Source organism: Struthio camelus, chromosome 26 (assembly GCF_040807025.1).
Source record: "Struthio camelus isolate bStrCam1 chromosome 26, bStrCam1.hap1, whole genome shotgun sequence".
Classification (NCBI taxonomy): domain Eukaryota; kingdom Metazoa; phylum Chordata; class Aves; order Struthioniformes; family Struthionidae; genus Struthio; species Struthio camelus.
This window is the reverse complement of record NC_090967.1, coordinates 5,259,717-5,277,235: the sequence shown is the minus strand read 5'-3', so window position 1 is coordinate 5,277,235 and position 17,519 is coordinate 5,259,717. Positions and strand designations below refer to the sequence as shown.

The 17,519-nt window shown below is 38.7% G+C and overlaps 1 protein-coding gene across 17 annotated transcripts in view; it reads left to right on the top strand.

The window, feature by feature from the left end:
- Positions 1-5: 5 nt before the first annotated feature.
- Positions 6-17,519, top strand: part of EPS15L1 (epidermal growth factor receptor pathway substrate 15 like 1) — a 41,479-nt gene continuing 23,965 nt past the window's right edge. For 4 of the 17 annotated variants that reach the window (XM_068920226.1, XM_068920233.1, XM_068920222.1 and 1 more), the window contains exons 1-16: positions 16-68; positions 5,172-5,217; positions 5,427-5,512; positions 6,729-6,776; positions 7,500-7,595; positions 8,216-8,278; positions 9,195-9,320; positions 10,778-10,837; positions 11,180-11,416; positions 11,985-12,142; positions 12,603-12,759; positions 13,677-13,739; positions 15,067-15,152; positions 15,569-15,641; positions 16,195-16,362; positions 17,037-17,234. In XM_068920226.1, the coding sequence (XP_068776327.1) occupies positions 39-68; positions 5,172-5,217; positions 5,427-5,512; positions 6,729-6,776; positions 7,500-7,595; positions 8,216-8,278; positions 9,195-9,320; positions 10,778-10,837; positions 11,180-11,416; positions 11,985-12,142; positions 12,603-12,759; positions 13,677-13,739; positions 15,067-15,152; positions 15,569-15,641; positions 16,195-16,362; positions 17,037-17,234 (1,695 nt within the window). In that variant the 5' untranslated portion in view covers positions 16-38. Of the gene's footprint in view, positions 69-5,171; positions 5,218-5,422; positions 5,513-6,728; positions 6,777-7,499; positions 7,596-8,215; positions 8,279-9,175; positions 9,321-10,777; positions 10,838-11,179; positions 11,417-11,984; positions 12,143-12,602; positions 12,760-13,676; positions 13,740-15,066; positions 15,153-15,568; positions 15,642-16,194; positions 16,363-17,036; positions 17,235-17,519 lie in introns of those variants that run through there. The other 13 variants (XM_068920231.1, XM_068920230.1, XM_068920234.1 and 10 more) reach the window with 10 other exon arrangements.

The following is a 17,519-nucleotide window of genomic DNA, read 5'->3' as shown; positions in this document are numbered from 1 at the left end:
CCCCGCCTCCCGCTGCTGCCCGAATCAGTGCGAGGAAGATGGCGGCGCTCATCCCCCTCAGCCAGCAGGTAACCGGCCCGCCGCGGGGAGCCGGAGCAGGCCGTGCCGGCGGGGCCCGGCCGCTCGAGCCCTCCCGCCGAGGCGGCAGCGGGGCCTCACCGGCGCGGATATCCCCCCCGCCTCGTCCCTTCCCTGCCGGCGGGTGCCTCGGCGGCCGGGCCGGCGTCGGGACGCCAGGCCCTGCCTCCGCCCGTGGCCGGGGGGCGGCTCAGCCCGCGGCGGGAGCCGCGGCGGCGGCGGGGGGGGAAGGGGAAGGGGAGCGGCCTCCAGTTGCCCCCGCGGCCGAGGCTCCGGGGGGCGGCGGCGGCGGCGGCGCGCAGGGCCCTGGCTGCCTCGCCTCACGGAGGCCCGGGCCGCCCCGAGGCTCCCGCACGGCTCCCTCCCCCCTCCCCCGCCCTTGCCCGAATTGCAGCCCCAGGGGTGTGAGACCCCCGAGGGGGTGGGGGACCCCGGGAGGGGGGGTCCGCGGACCCCCCCCCCCCGGGGGCCCCTTGTCCGCCTCGCCCCGCTGCCGCGTCTGTGCCGGCGGGGCGAACGCCCGGCCCAGCCGCTGGGGTGTCATGACTGGACTTAAATTAATTGGGCGGCGGGTGAGCGGCGCAGCCGTGGGTGCGGTTGTATCGGTGACGGCTTCGGCAGGGAAGGAAGGAAAAGGAGGTTTTCGGCCCCCTCGGCAGGAGGGGGGCACTGCGGCCCCCGGCCCTTGGCGCTGCCCTCTTGTGCCCCTCCGGCGAGAGGCCGCGTCCAGCGCTACCGCTGCTGGCGTAGATGAGCTTTTCTGTTGTTTTAAGTATTTTCAGTATTCCCTCACCCAAATAATTTCAGCCTGCGCGGGGTGATTACTGCTCGTTCTTCTCCGTAGCGCCGTGAAGATGTCCAGTTTACTTATTTCCTGTAAGAAATTTAAACCAATGCCTTGAAACTAAAACTGTTTTCTCCGCTGTTGCTAGGCCGGTCAGAAACTCGGAACAACTGCTACTGATAATCCAGGTTATTTAAATGCATCCCTTTCCTTTTAGTAATGGTTTTTTTCATTTGTGACGCTCTGAAAAGTTACCTTTCTGTGGAGTTATATCATGCTTGGGTAATACATAATTTGCTGCGTCTCTTACTAAGAGAGAGTGCTGCTTTTTAGCTTTTGGATAGCAGTAAGTGCCTTCACTGGACACACTTATTTATTTAAACAGATATTCAAAACATCTGAAAACATCCACAGACATACATACCGTTACCGAACGTTTTCAAGTTAAGTAATGTGGTGCAAAGTGTATATGTAAAATAAACCTTGGACTTGAAAGGCTTTATTGTTGTAGAACTTCTGCAAAAGTTTGCATGCAGTCTCCCAGTAGGCTGGCAAAAATGTATCCCTTGTGGTAGGTCTCAAAAACTTACCGTACTAGAAATCATGCTTCTGTGTGGTGCGAATTTTAACTGATATTTGAGGAACTGTGGCAACAATCGTATTTTCTCTTACATAACGCAGCAGATACCTTAAGAAAAAAGGACTTTTTCCTGTGGATATATTTGTTATTTTGACATATTTTTTTCCAGTTAATTCACTGGAAGCATTCTAGTTTTCAAGAGAAATATTTTTTCCTGTATTGAATTGCCAGGAGTAACCTAATTATGGCCAGGGCAGTAAGTGGAATTTCACTGGAAGTTAGCAAACTTCCCCTTTCATTTCATGTTTACTACAAAGATATCTGTTATAAAAAAAGGCCAGAAGTGGTATTAAAAGGAATAGGAAAGGCTAAACGTACTATAATGTTAAAGTACATTCACTCAGAGTATATAAAATAAGAATATTCCTATCAATATATTAAGATCTATGAACAATATACTTAGTTCAAGCATGTGAGTGTTTAAAATAAACATATATAATCATATTTCTTCCCAATAAATGTATTTTATTGTAATGTTCTGCCTATTCAATAAACTTATGTTTTTACAAATGGGAATTGAGATGTCTAACTCACAATATGCAAAATATTCAACACATCCCCGCGTGCTCTGTTTAAGCTAGCCATGCATGAAAAGAGTTTAAGAGCAAGCATGTAAAATCAATTCTTGGTGTTATTTAACAGCAGAAGCCAGGGTTGATTTACCTTTGATAACTTTATTTTCTTGCATATTTGAGCACCTTATCAGTAGTCTTTCCTTTGTGCCAGGCGTGTTCACCCTACAGCCTCTGGAGGTTATGGGGAGTTATATTAGAGATATTCGGACAGTGCAGATCATTTTGTAGCTCTCCTGAGGCATCTCAGGAACACTCGGCAAGTAGTGTAAGGGCAAGTGAATCTTTCTGGAGCAGCAGTGACCTTCTTCTGGCTGTCATCTTCATGGGACACCTTGATTCTTCCCCTTTTGCAGTGCCTGCTCACATCCACGATTTGATATGACAAGAGCGGCCAAAGGAAAGTTATGAAACATAAGAACAGCAAGGAAAATGTCAGAATAATTCCTCCCGTCCAAAGTCCTGTATGGACTTGAGTTGACCTCAGGAAAGACTGCTGCTGAGAACTGACTTTATTAATTGTTCTGGTGGCAGCAGCTTACTCTTGCCTTTCGTCACGCCTGTGCTAGGGGACACGGAGGCACACACATACATATGTACTGTGTAGCATGTGTTGAACAAATCCAGTACACTAGGTTTGCTGTGACAGTGCAAATACTGAGACTTGGTCTTCATTCAAATTTCTACAGGAAATCGGTGTAAGAGCTCAAAAGACAGGGCACCAGGGTTGTGAAGTGGCTGTCTGAGAGAGGGTGTGAAGCACCGGTCATAGATGACATTATTTGGCAACATAGAGTTGGCATAGAATCCAGAGTATTATTGAGCTACTCTTCATCTGCAGGCTCTTCCAAATGCTCTTCCTTGGTTGCCAGCATTGACGCTGTCTTTTACAAGTTCCGCATCGGCAAGTGTTGTCGAATTACAGAACCATCTTCACTGATAGTGATGGGATTGCATGTGGTGAAGAGTAGATGGGCAGCTATGTTATTTTTATCACTGCAGCCCATACTGTTTGGTCTGCTTCATCAGAGAGATGCAGTTAGTTAGGTAAATTGGTCAGAGAGGCTTAATCTTTGCTCAATTCTGCAAGTAGAGTCCAGTGGTGAAGATGTTGCTTTCCAACACCGCTTGGATGAACGTATAGCTGTAGTGGAAGCTTCACAGCATTTAAGCACATCGCCCTGGATTCTTGCCACCTTTGTCAGGTAAGTCAGCTGTATGTTGTGGCTGACAATATCAAATGAGGATGAGAAAAATGTCTGCTGATAGGATGAGGTCATTCATCGCCGCTGCTAGAGCAGTTTGCTCTGTCTTGGTATGAATCCAGACCTTGCAGGCTCTAGGCTACTGGCCAAATTAGTTAGAGGAGCTTGGTCTTTGGCTAGCTTCTCTGAGCTTTCTGAGAAATGAAAGGTATATGGTTGGGTGATAGTTGGCTAAAACATAAACTTTCAGAGTAGATTTTATTCCGAGTTGGCTGGACTATTTCCTACTTCCTCCTTTTCTCTGAATGATGTGCTTCCTGCTTTGGACAAGAACATAGTGCTTATCTATGATCTTTTACAAGCTAGCAAGAAGATGAGTCAGGCTTATGACATGGTCACAGCTTTCTTCTTGCAAACTCCTGTCCAGCCGGCTTCTAGAAAAGTGATGAGTGTACTGATTTTGGAGAATGCAGTGGCTTGTTTTGTTGGTGGATATGAGTAGAGTACATTCAGGCTGCTCTTCTGAAAATGCAGGATCTTTTTGGCCAAGCAGAATAAATGATCTTTGAAGGGCTCGGTGTTCCCTTGCTTTTGATTAATAAGGGTTAGTTAGTTTGGATAGCTCCTTAAATTAGGATTTGGCATGTTTTTTGGAAACTTACTGGACACGTGTAAAATAGTTTCATGCTCTGGATCAGTCTTTATTTTCTTTCATCAGATTTCCATCCCCGTTCCCCTTTGGTGTAGACAGAACATCCAGAAATCCGTGTGGATGATAAGGAGGAAGGTAGCGTTTGGGAGGTGGCATAGCAATGATCAGAGGTAGCATGAAATAGTCATCAGGTGTCACACTGATGTCTCACAGATGGAAAGCAGATGTCCTGGCAGGCTCTGGAATGTTTTGACATCTCTGGGCACCTCAGTGATTAGATTATGTTTCTGGGATTTTTTTTTGTTGTTTGTATTTTTAAGGCCTTTTTGTAAGGGGCTGATCTGAGCGAGACAGTGTTTGGATTGTGGTGTTTTTGCTGTTGGTGTTGAGGCTGAGGAATAGATTGAAAATACGACCTTTGCATAACTAGAACTTGTGTGACAATCACAGGAGGCAAGTAAGAAGATGGGTTTGGGGGCTTTTGGCTCTAGGTATCTCAGTTTCCATTTGCTTGGAACGTCAGCAAGAAGGAAGGAGAGTCTGCTTGATTAGTATACTGAAAAGGCAGGGCCTACCTTTGACTCTGCTACTTTTGTGTAATGCAATGATGACACCAAGTTGAAATCTGCAAATAACCTTGCCAAGGAATTGTGATATTTGCTAATTAATTCATTCTATTTTTTTACGCTCTGTTTCGCTTTAAAATCCCAGTTGTGAAAACACACAAATGCGGGCAGATTTTGATTCCAGGGTGCTCTGTGTGAGTGTATACAATTGCTGAAAATATTCCCTAAGTGTATATATACAAAGTATGAGGTAGTCAAAATCAGTGTTATGATGAAAACTTTACCTTTGATATCAGTAGTTCCTAAACTGGGATGCGAAAGACCTTGGCAAATACTTCAGAGCTGGTCTACAAAACGTTATTACCATATAGTGTTGCTAATTAGAAGTGTGAGTACAAGTATGAATGCTTATGAATGAGAAATTTTAAGAGGTGATAGTAGTCCAATGGCCAGAATTTTGCAGGGATTGATGTTTTACACGCTTAGATTTCAACTACCTAATTTGGAACCAAGCACAATGATACATGGTTTTATATTTGTGATGGAAGTAATGCACAAAGCTTCATTTGAATGGGTTTGTCTCATAGTATGTGCTGCTTTGGCATTCTCTAAATGTAAGATATTGGTGACTGTCATTCATTCTTGGCTTGCTCATCATCTCTCTTCTTTTTTAGCTTTCTACTGGGAATCCGTTATATGAAACTTACTACAAACAGGTAGGTTTCTAAAAGGATTTGAAAAATAAAGTGCAACTTCCCCAAGATTTCCCTCTTTATCTTCTTCCAACTTCTGTAAATTCTCCCTGCAGGGTTGTAGTCACATGCTTGTATATCTCTCTTTGACCTAGAGACAAGAGACATTTCATTCCCTGTCTCTTCTTTTGTGGCAGACGTGCTTCAGTTCAATGTGAATTTTTATCTTTCAGGTAGATCCAACATACACAGGGAGAGTTGGAGCAAGTGAAGCTGCACTGTTTCTTAAAAAATCTGGTCTCTCTGATATTATCCTTGGAAAAGTAGGTTGAAGGAATTTTACAATGTTTTGCAGTAATTGTATGTATACTTGCACAAGTGCAGCTAATATTGAGCAGAAGAGGTTTGCGAAAGCAAAATTCAGTGGAGAGCAAATCAGATCCTTTGAACTGCTGGTAAAGTACAGATTGGTTATGGCTCCCAGATCTTGTTTGCAGTTTCCTGGGAATCTGAAAGGAAACACACTTGGGAAAAGAGGGAAAGTTTACATTAAAGCTAGATGATTGGACTGTTAATAAAGAGTAGGGTCAAGTAATTGCTTGAAGTGAAATGACCTGGTTATGAGATTTTTAGTGGGGATAGTGAGAAAAAATAATTCTATTCCTCTGGCTCCTGAGACATAGGAGCTCATAGAGAAGTCAAGGGAAGCTGGATATAACAGAAAGTAAGTGGGCTGAGGGAGACGCGCAGTAAGGGAGAGTAGGAAGCAGCGAGTAAGGAACATGTTTTCAGCAGACATGATCAGGACAGACTATGTTATGGAGAGAAGTAAGCTTTCAAGAGGTAAGACAAATATGTACAGGAGATCATGGCCATAATTTTTATAAAGATTTTAAAAGGCATCTATAAAGAAGAGTTAGATTTTGAAGTGATTAAAGTGGAAGCATGGTAAGTTAGTCACGTTAACCACACTGAGTAGTGTATTAAGGGGACATTATGGTAGTGGTGGCTCTATGACAGTCCTAATAAAAAGAATGAGATTAGGTTTGAGGGGAAAGTCAAAGATAACTGGTTACTGAAATTGTATAATTATGTGAATAAATATTAAATACTAATTTAGAAAATATTTCCTACTATTTTATTTTTATTTGATTCAGGAGCAGGGTAAGTGAGAAAGAGTGTAGAATCCCCTGTTGAGCACAGAGCACAAGAAAATACTTGTTCATCGTTTTGTGTATTAATGGTTTTGTGACACATTCTTTATTGTTAGAAAATTCAGATCATGTAAAAGACAGGCACCTCGGTATTTGTGTTTTGTTCCCTAAGAGTAGTTAGGTCAGTCTCCATGTGAAAGAGGAGCTCCCTAAAATAAAAATTTTTGTTGCAAAACATTTTTGTTGTTAACTTGAGAATTAAATAATATTGTAGTTAATGACTTGAAAGCTGCAGTGAACAGTTCCAGAAGACATAAAATATGAATTGTTGAAAGGAGTTTAGTTATTTTAAAATTTCAATAACTGTTATTTTATATCTCTACAGATATGGGATTTGGCTGACCCAGAAGGTAAAGGGTACTTAGATAAACAGGTAAATAAAATGTGCATGTAGACCGGTTATATTACCTTCCACAGATTAGCCTTCATTCAAGAAAACATTATTCATAGTAGTTATCCTTAGCTTTATTTAAAGTTTTTGTTTACAGGATGAGATTTTGTTTCCAAGTATATATCTAGTAATCTTATAAACTTTAATATTATTCAGTGAGGCTGCTGGAGCAGTTGGTTGGTTATAATTTTCTGTCCCTCATCTGGTTTTTAAATAATTAGGGTGTGTGTGATATATATGCATAGGCAGTCATTGAGAATTTAACAAATAGAAACTATGATTGTGAGCTTTATTTTAGAAATCTTTCTTGCAAGAGAGTACGTAATACCTCTATCAGTATTAAAAATGATTTGGAATATCAAATGCTCTGGTTACTTGTTGATATGGAGAATTGTTGATTTTTTTTTTTTAAATATTAATACATAAGAAAAAATTCTGAAAAAGTAACCTAATTTTGAAAAAGTTCTTTCTAAAAATTAGCTTTTAAATTTTCATCTCTTTGTGCTGTAAAGCTTTCTCAAATCAACTTTAAAAAACGGTGTCGGTTGTCAGTTTGCAATTAACTGAGTGGCTATGGGTACTTGTGTCTTCCATGCTTTGCTCTGTGGCACATGTACAGTATTAGTAAAAATCCTAAATAGATTGTTGAAAACAGAGATTAAGAATGGTTGCTGCTTTTAACAGACCACACTGTATTGTTTGTAGGGTTTCTATGTCGCATTGCGCCTTGTAGCGTGTGCACAGAACGGCCATGATGTTAACTTGAGCAGTCTGAACTTGACTGTGCCACCTCCTAAATTTGTAAGTAGCATGTACCTAAACAGGCATGTTTATTATTTGAGAACTAGGGCTTCACATGGAAAGCTGCAATAATCTTCTACCTCGTAAATGTCATGATTCTGAGACTTTAGGCTGCTGTCAAACCTCTCCTTAAAACAACTGCAGTTATGGCTGCTAAAGTCCTGTTTTCCCTAGCAATATGTTCCAGCCCCTTCCCGGAGTGGTGCAAGTGTAACTATGCAGTGAGCTTGTTCAGGGGGCTGATGTGGCTAAAAACTAAATCCTGTGCAGAGGAAAAGTAATGATTTTGGGGCTGGATCAGCAGGAATGTGTAGTAAAGGGCAGGACTGCAGCTTGGCCAACAGAAGCTGCTGTGGGAACCGTTCCTTAGCTCGCCTCTTAGTTTGGTGGTTAGGTAACCAATAGACAAGTGTCCTGGTCCAGCTACTGTAATAGCACAAATCAATATGACATAGAATTTTTTTATTCGGTTAAGTATGCAGTTCCTTTTCCTTTTTCAGTGTAGTAAAGCTTCGTATATATAACCATCTCTTAAAGCAATTAGTAAGGATTAAAGGCAGAATTGTGTGTGCATATATGTGAGAGTGTATAAATGTATTAAATTTTTTCTTTAATTTTAGCATGACACTAGCAGTCCCTTACTGATCACGCCACCTGCAACAGAGACTCACTGGGCTGTTAGGGTAAGTGTATAAGATAACACATTCCATCCATTCTTTAAAAGTAAATATTTTCCTTGTGTGTAATTTTCCCATTGAGAGAATTTTGTATCAACTGTATTTACCATTTCAAAAGTCCTTCCTTTCCAAGAGCAGATTTGTGCACAATAGAAAATACTGAACTGTAGTTTCATATTTAAAATAAGTGTTAAATAAGCCTTTGACAACCCCTGGTGTAATGTTTTTAAGACACACAATGAATTTTAATCTTCTGCCTGGATTTCTTCCAGAATCTTAATAGTAGGCACTTTCATCTTTGTATGAAGGAACCCCACTGAGAACAGTGAAGCATTTCACCAAATCCATCCTGAAGTATTAATTTATAGCTCGAGTTCATAATACTTTCTAATTAGTATTCAGTGGTGCACATAGTATATATCATTGGAATTGAGTTAACTTTTGCTATATACATTGGAATATCTGTATTTAGATAATTTTCTGATGCCAACGTTTTCCAAAAAGTAGACATTTAATAAAATCACTTCTAAGGATGATTTTTAGTTTCTGTGTTGCACTATAAAGAAGCAAAGTATCTGGAAAGACTAGGGTTTAGTTTTAGTTCTACAGAGTTTGTCAAAGTTGGTTTAAAATCTGGTTACCGGTGTTTTAATCGGAGTGCTTTGTCCTTCTGGAAAACTACAGAAACATAGATGTGACATACTACGCTCTCTTAGCTGTAATAATTTCAACCTTGAAACTAAGATCCTAAATCTAGTTCCGTGGGTTTTACATTTAAATCCCATATAATAGTACTTGCAAGAAAGCTTGGAAATTTAGAATGAATACTTTACTGACCAGACTTACTTTCTTGCAAGATCTCATTTTCAACACTCACACAGGCACACTTTTTTACTTATTCAGGCTATTTCTTACCAACTAGGTGGAAGAAAAAGCAAAGTTTGATGGTATTTTTGAAAGCCTTTTGCCAGTAAATGGTTTACTTTCAGGAGACAAAGTAAAACCAGTACTGATGAATTCAAAGCTACCTCTTGATATCCTAGGAAGGGTAAGTATGCTGTTTAGATTTGGTTATTCTCTATTTAACTGCTCTTAGTTGCCGTGTTAAATATTTAAGTGTAACTTATCCACATAGATCAGATTGTGGCTGAGATTTTACATGAAGTGCATGCCATAAAGTAAGATCATTAAGTAGGCTCTGAAGTCATCCACTTAGATATAACAACAACAATAATAATTTAGGTCCTAGAGTAGATTGGCCTCATTATCTTTCTCTTGATTTTAAGAGCTGGAAATTTTGTTTCCATCTGCTTAAAGAAAAGAAAAACCTCTCCTAAACCATAATATCTTTTATAGCATTATAGTCCAGTGTTTGGTCATTTCCCAAATACAAGTTATTAGACATATCATAAAATCTATGTACTGTTTGCACAAGAGAAGACTATAAAGGATCCTAGTTTAGTGTAGCTGTCAAATTATCAGTCTGTTTGTTTGAGTTTCTTTTTTGGTTGTTTGTTTGTAATGTATATTTATAACCACTTCTGAGATCCACATTTAGTGCATCCATTGCATATTTGCAAGAGGAGCGAACACCCTTAAAGTATTTTTCTACTTCAATTTAAAAATGTATTCAGTGTTTTACATATTGATATGCTTGAGAGTTAATATATTCCGTGTAAGAGCTGTATCTTCCTTATGATATACTTTCCTCTCTTCAGGAGGGACTTCTTTCTCTGTATTATTTGCACAATCTAAGTATAACTTGTTTTAATTTTGTACTGGAATATTATGAAGCACTCAATCTTACAAGACTTCCTATTTCATCTTGTCACTGTCATGGTAGAAATGCCAGGAAGCTTGTTCCTGTTTCAGAAAAGCTTGCACAGAAGACAGGGGAGCAAGGAAACGGGCAAAAGAAATAACTCAACTCAACAGCTTAAGTTTACATAGAGGCTCAATGTTAAAGCAGGGAGTAGAATTCAAATGACTGAGCTTCTCTCTAGCGTTCTGTTCGCTATGCTATATTGTGTCCCAGTCATATTAATGCTAAAACAGTATTAGCTGAAGGCTAAGTCCCAGGTTTTGCATCCCTCTAAATCTCACTTGAAAGTTCTGTTGACTGTACTTGAACTAATAATGTAACTAAAGTTGGTAGATGCTTAAATTCCTTTCTGCAGAATTCCAGAAGCCGCCTCTAGATGTTTTTAGTCGGCTTGATGAGTCCTTAGTTGCTACATGGAGAGATGAGAAACCTGCCTATGTTGCATCCAGAAGTTTTTAAAACCAGTGTTTCCACAAAATACTTGGTTTATATTGCCAGAAAACTCTAATCCAGTCTGTTTCATCAGATGATGTTTAGCTAGGTCTAACATAACTAATATGATCTTCACAAAAATCTATTATGAGCCTTTAGAGATTATTAGCATACTTAATACGGTGATGATCATCATCAATACAAAATGTAACTTGTTCTCTAAATCACTGTGTTTATCATAATTGCCATAGGTCTGGGATCTCAGTGATATTGACAAAGATGGTCACCTGGACAAAGATGAATTTGCTGTGGTAGGTTGCTTTAAATTATCAATTCACAGAATATGTGCTAGAGCAAATTGCTCAAAAATGTATCTGGAGGTTTGCAACTTTCTCTGCTAGTCTGCTGTTCTAACCTAGGTCGTTCACATGCAGCTATGAAACGATCTTTTTCAGAAGCATCTACTGACTCATGCTTGTGTCATGAAGTTTAAACACTTTGGAATTACTTTGAAAAGCACCTCCTGCTCTGGCTTACATCACTAATCTTAACCATCTTTGTTTTACTAACATGTGAATGACTGACACTGGACAATCTTGTTGTTTTTCTTCTCTTCTTATAACATGTTACATCCGACCTCTTTGCTTTTGCAGGCAATGCATTTGGTTTATAGAGCTCTCGAGAAAGAGCCAGTTCCTTCCGTATTACCCCCTTCTCTCATACCACCTTCCAAAAGAAAGAAGACACCTGTATTTCCTGGTGCAGTTCCTGTTCTCCCTGCAAGTCCTCCACCAAAAGATAGCCTACGTTCTACCCCATCTCATGGTAGCGTGAACAGTCTGAATAGCACAGGAAGTTTGTCTCCCAAGCACAGCATCAAACAAGCACAGGTACAAATCTTGTTTTCTGATAGTTGTTTTTAATATATTAGTAAATTGCAGAAGAATTAGATGGATTCTTGCTCTCTTCCTCATCTAAGCGCTTTTAAAAAAGGTTTGTTGTTGGGGGATTTGGATGGAGGGAATGAGGATCGTGGTATTTGGAAGAACTGAAGGCTAGAAGGTGAATTTTAGTGTTAAGGACAGTGAGGTAGCAAACCTTACTGGGAATTTTCACTTTCCATAGGAAGGCTTTATTGAGATATCTACTTTAACACAAAAGAGGGAATTAATCTACCTTCTAAAACTCCATGTAGAGCCAGGGGCTTAGTATGCCTAGCTGGGTCTGTGTTCAGAAGACAGTATGTTTTTCAGCTGATGAAGGGCTGTTTATTGATATTTATAGTTCAGATAAAAGGTATTAACCTGAAACATTAATGGGAGAAGGGGAAATACCTGTTTACTGATCAGATTTGATTGTACAAGATGTTCAGCACATCCAAATCTGAAGAGTGTTGCAGGCAGTGTGTTGATAAAGATCATTTTTCTTTTGACTGAAGTATAAAACTTTGTTTTACAGCCATCTGTGAATTGGGTAGTACCGCTATCTGATAAAGTGCGATACGATGATATTTTCTTAAAAACAGACACGGACATGGACGGTTTTGTGAGTGGCCAAGAAGTAAAGGATATTTTTATGCATTCAGGTCTGTCCCAGAGTCTCCTAGCACATATATGGTAAGAATTGAGTAGTAGCTGTGTTTCTGCAGCTGTCTGGTCTAGGAAATCAAATTATCCAGCCAGAATTATGAAGCTAGTGATACCAAAAAAAAAAAAAAAATCCCTTTTTACCTGTCTTATTGAAGTATTATTAGACATGTTGGCTATATGGGAAAAACTCCTCCTTTTTAGTGCAGGGAGGAGTAAATTCTCTCTTTGTTTTCCTGGGAGGGGGATGTAGGTCAGTCTGTGAATGATGATTGTTTTTTGCAGTTCTGATGTTCTACATATTTTTTCAGAGAGTGATGCTGCTTTATTCAGCTAAAAATAAAATGTTGTGTTTATTTGTGGAACTCTTTCACTAGAATAAGCAAACTCTGAGGCCAAAACAAAATGATATGTATTAGTATTTCAGACTTCTTGATAAAATATTCAGTCTCTGTTTTGCTTGTTTATAAGTATAATCTGTTTTTACCAGGGCTTTGGCAGACACAAGACAGATGGGAAAGCTAAGCAAAGATCAGTTTGCCCTAGCAATGTACCTTATTCAACAGAAGGTCAGTAAAGGGATTGATCCGCCACAAGTGTTATCCCCAGATATGATCCCTCCCACAGAGAGGAACACTCCCATACAGGTAAATCATTGAGTAGAAGTATACTGAGTTTATGTGCTTTCAGAGTAATTGACTTTGAGTATTAGTTTTTTATATTTATATTTCATAATGTTATGGTAAATCATTGCCAGCTTTTTTTTCCCTATCTCCTCTCACAAAGTTTTTTTCACATTTCAAAATACATGTATATTTTTAACAATACAATACAGTAAATAAGAATACAATACAGTATTCTATGAATAAAGAAATAATAGCTCTTAGAAAAGCCTAGGGTGAAAAATACTGCTTTGACACAGAGAAATTTTTGACTTGTGTAGAGGTCTGTTAAAAGCAACTGAAATGAAGAATGAAAAACACTTTAATCTGTTTTAATAGCAAGAGTGACAACGAGAAGCTGACTGCAGAAGCAACTGGTGCAAAAATAATAATAATAAAAAAACCCAGCAAGCAGACACCCCTTCCTTCCCCGAATTGACTGAGTAAATTTGGGCTTTTATTCATCTGGTTTAGTATCTTTTCCTGACTCTGGTTAGTATCACATTCCTCCCATGAAAATGCAAAAGTCTTCTAATGGATGACTGAAGAGAGGTGCCTGCCTAATTTCTGGGAACTGGTGATTGATTTATCCCTTGAATCGTGATGGTCCATAGTCCAATAGCCATCACTTTTAATACCATATATTGATTATAGGGCTGTCTGTTCCTTTACTGAGTCCTGCTTTGTTCCTTTCCTTGACAGTCTGTGTCAATGAATTTCCAAAACTTACACCAGTGAATACTTCTATTGTGTCAATATAGCCACCGTTTCTATAAACTAAGTCTTTTTCGTTTATTTCTTCTACTTTCCCTAACCACAAAGCTTTTGAGCCTCTTAACGGATTTTTGTTGTTGCTATTGCTCTGATCCTTTGAAGATTTTTCCTATATCCTTTTTCTATAGACTCTGTCAGGTTACTTGACCACTGTAGGAACTGAGATCTCGGCACTAACAGAAATGCGTCGTGTGAGTAATTGTAACGTCCTAAAGAATGCCATTTTGTTTGTCTACTCTCCTTTTAATTAAAAGAATATATATATATATATATATATTTATATATATATATATATATATATATATATTCTTCATCATGTTCTGTAGCTTTGCACTTTGTGTTCTGTGACACTTGCTCTTGGCATAATGATAATGTCACAGTAATGTGATGTTACCCATTCTGGCTATTGACCCAGTGGTATCAATCAGTTCCCTCACCAGTTTGAGATGTGTTGATTTGTCAAGCAATTCTTAGGCAATTTGAGGCTGACATATTAAAATTACTGATGCGCTAATTCAGTAAAGTTGGGGGCAATAAACATACCTTGGTGCAAGAGCTTTAAACTTCCCATAATTTTTGGTACGTTGCTTTGTGTTTTTCATTTACTGTGGTTTTAGCTGAATATAACATGCAATAAGTGGTATATTACTGTGAAAATAGTAAAACAGTTTTCTGTTCATGTGGAACAGTGAGCTGTGTTATCCTGACTAATGTAGTAGCTTATTTTAACTTATTTCATTGGGGTGGCTTTTTTTATATTGGATAAAGCCAAACTTCCTGTGGTTATCACAACCATCTCAAAGTGAACAAACTAAGCTAACTGTACTGTCTTCTTTTTAAAGTGCTATTTAAAATTGTAGATCTCCTGGTTTGTCATACTAGCAATGAGTTCTGTGTTGCAGTTTGCTCAGTTACAGTGTTTTTTTTTTTTTTTAAAGGATTTGAAATGCTTACTATAAGGAAAAATTTTGTACCAAATAGTGGTATTCTTTCTTAATGATTTTAACGACAAATTTCTTGCCCAAAAGGCAAAGAATAGTCTTTGTATCTTCCCTGTTCCACGTCTAAATGGCTGTAAAAATGACTAAGCTGCAGCTCTGCAGGAAATGGGCATAATTGCAGAAATTAGCATTTTTAATTTGGGGCAGGGCTCAGGTTGACTGAAATGACATTTTGATTTGAGTTCCCTGCTATTGACTTTAACAGAGCTGGGATTTTCGGTTTTGAATTTTAATTCTATCGTTGCCTGAGGTTTACTCTTTGACTTTGTGCATGTCCTTTATCTCCTGTGTACGTCAGTTATTTCACCCATTAAATGGGAATAGGAAAAATTCTCAGGTCACACAGGGAGAATTGCGCGGCATGTGCACTGGTTGTTGCGTAATACTTTGAGGTCTCCCACAGAATGTTTCAAATGCATAAAATGAGGGTCATGTCCCACCTTTGTCTTCAGCCTTCTCAGAGGAAGATCATCTGTTACTGCTTGGCATTTTAATAGACTATTTCATTCTTTAACAGGATAGTTCAAGTTCTGTTGGATCAGGAGAATTTACAGGGGTGAAGGAGCTGGATGATATTAGTCAAGAAATTGCACAGCTGCAGAGGTAAATGTTGTGAACTATTATCAGAGAATCTTAAAAGCAGAAGAACTATCTCAGTATGTAGTATTGACGTGCCTGTTACTTTTGTTTCATTATAACTTATTGGGACTATATTGTCTTTTAATCAGTTTGATTCATAGGCTTTAACTGGTTGAAGTTGGTGGCAAATCTCCCACTGGTGCCCTACGATTAGTAGCCAATTTGATAAAGCTACTCTGGAGCCCAACAAGTGATTTCAGAAGATTGCTTATGGACAGATAGTATTTTTCAAAGGATAAACGATGCATGCTTTTACTCCTTGAAAGAATATCTCAGAATGTGGGCTGCCATTTTTGGCTGTGTTGTGTTTCCAGAATAATTGATTTTTTTATGTGTATTACTTAACCATTTAACCAAAATGTACATTTGTTTCCTTACAGAGAAAAATATTCCCTAGAGCAGGACATTAGAGAAAAGGAAGAATCAATAAGACAGAAGACCAATGAAGTTCAGGTAAAGGATCTGCTTATCATTATTAGTTTGTATTTGAATTTAAAATGCTATTGGGGGGATTAAGTACCCTTTCTTCTAAATGCTTCTTTCCTTATATTGCTTCTGGGCAAGTCTTTCTTTCCTTGTACTGGATTTTGCCCTAATTTATGGGAAGATCTTTATTTTCCTGTTCTCCCTCAGAGATGCTTTTTTCTGATGCTGGCAAATATGAGTAGTAGATAATATGAACAGTCTGTAATTTTTTTTTTTTTTATATTGGTGCTTGACTGAAACTGTGTAATTTAGGAAATCTTTATTCAAAGGGTATTGTTTTTAATCATTACCTTCGGATAGCTGAATTACATGTGCTTTATGTCACGGTCTCCTTCTATCTTGTGGACACTTGTTTTACGATGTCTGATACAAGTTCCTGCTGGAAAAAAAGCGTTTGCATGCAATGGAATACTCTGACGTAGGAAATCTTTTTGAGTTTGCCAACCTATTTCTCTGTGGTTGATCACGCTTACAAGGGTAACAGCTAACTGTAACTCTCAAACTGTGGAATTTTCCTCAGGAACTGCAAAATGATTTAGATAGGGAGACAAGTAACTTGCAAGAGCTAGAGGCTCAGAAACAAGATGCCCAAGACCGCCTGGATGAAATGGACCAGCAGAAAGCCAAACTGAAAGATATGCTGAATGATGTAAGGCAGAAATGCCAGGAAGAAACACAGGTGGTGAGTGTACGTTAATTCTGGAGATGCTCAAGAATATTGTATCTTTTGCTGAAGAAAGTTCTTCTATTCATTTCATAAATAAGCTTGTTCTGTTTCTTTATTTTTACCGTAAATAGCAGTTTCCAGAGGTCCCAGAAAGGATTTTGCTAACCTAAATACCTTTGGTCACTGACCAGGGCAGGGCTGCTGAACCAGGTCTTCAGAGGTCCCTTCATACTAGCGTTTTTATCTTCAAGTAGAAATTCAGTGTAAAAGGTCACGTGACAGAGTGGATAAGTAGCATCTTATGTAGCTATATAAATTTAACTCTTATCAGAGTTAAAATCAGCTTTGTAATAGTTGATAAATGTTTGGGTGGAAAAGGAGCCAAATTCTGACAGTTGCAAAGTAACCACAGAAGAAACTCTTTTTAATTACCTTATTATCAGTGTGGTATTTCTGTCATTTAGAATATTAATAATTTCTTGTTTTTATAAAACATCCTACCTGCTTTTACCAATGATTGTGTTGCATAATAAGAAGCATGTAATTCCTCAAATTAAGTTCTTTTTGTCTTCCTTAGCTGTTGAAAGCTTGCTTTACAGCTTTCTATTATTTATGATAAATTCATATAATATTAAAAATTGCATTTATTTCAGATTTCACTGTTTTTGGCATTGTGTTGTAACTTTTTGTTTCAGATTTCATCACTGAAAATGCAGATTCAGTCTCAGGAATCAGATTTAAAATCACAGGAAGATGATCTTAATAGAGCAAAAGCAGAGCTGAATCGCCTTCAACAAGAAGAGACTCAGCTAGAGCAGAGTATCCAGGCTGGAAAAGTTCAGCTTGAAACAATAATTAAATCTTTAAAATCAACACAGGAAGAAATAAATCAGGTATTCATTGTAGTTTATACATCCTTTTTTTGTTCCTTTAAAAAGCCAGAGAGTTCAACATCAGCTAGAAAGGTGACTTTTCGGAAGAGAAAACTATCAGTATGTAAAATAAGCCTTTTTGAGGCTCACTCCCTTAATTGTCAATTTGAATCAGGAAGAGTCTAGCCCTGGAAAAATGCAGTAGTCTTGCAACTATGTTTAACCTTGGATCAAAAAATTCTTTACATATTGAATCTGTGAACCAATTCAGTAATAGGTGCGCACTTCGGTTTTATGAGAATGACA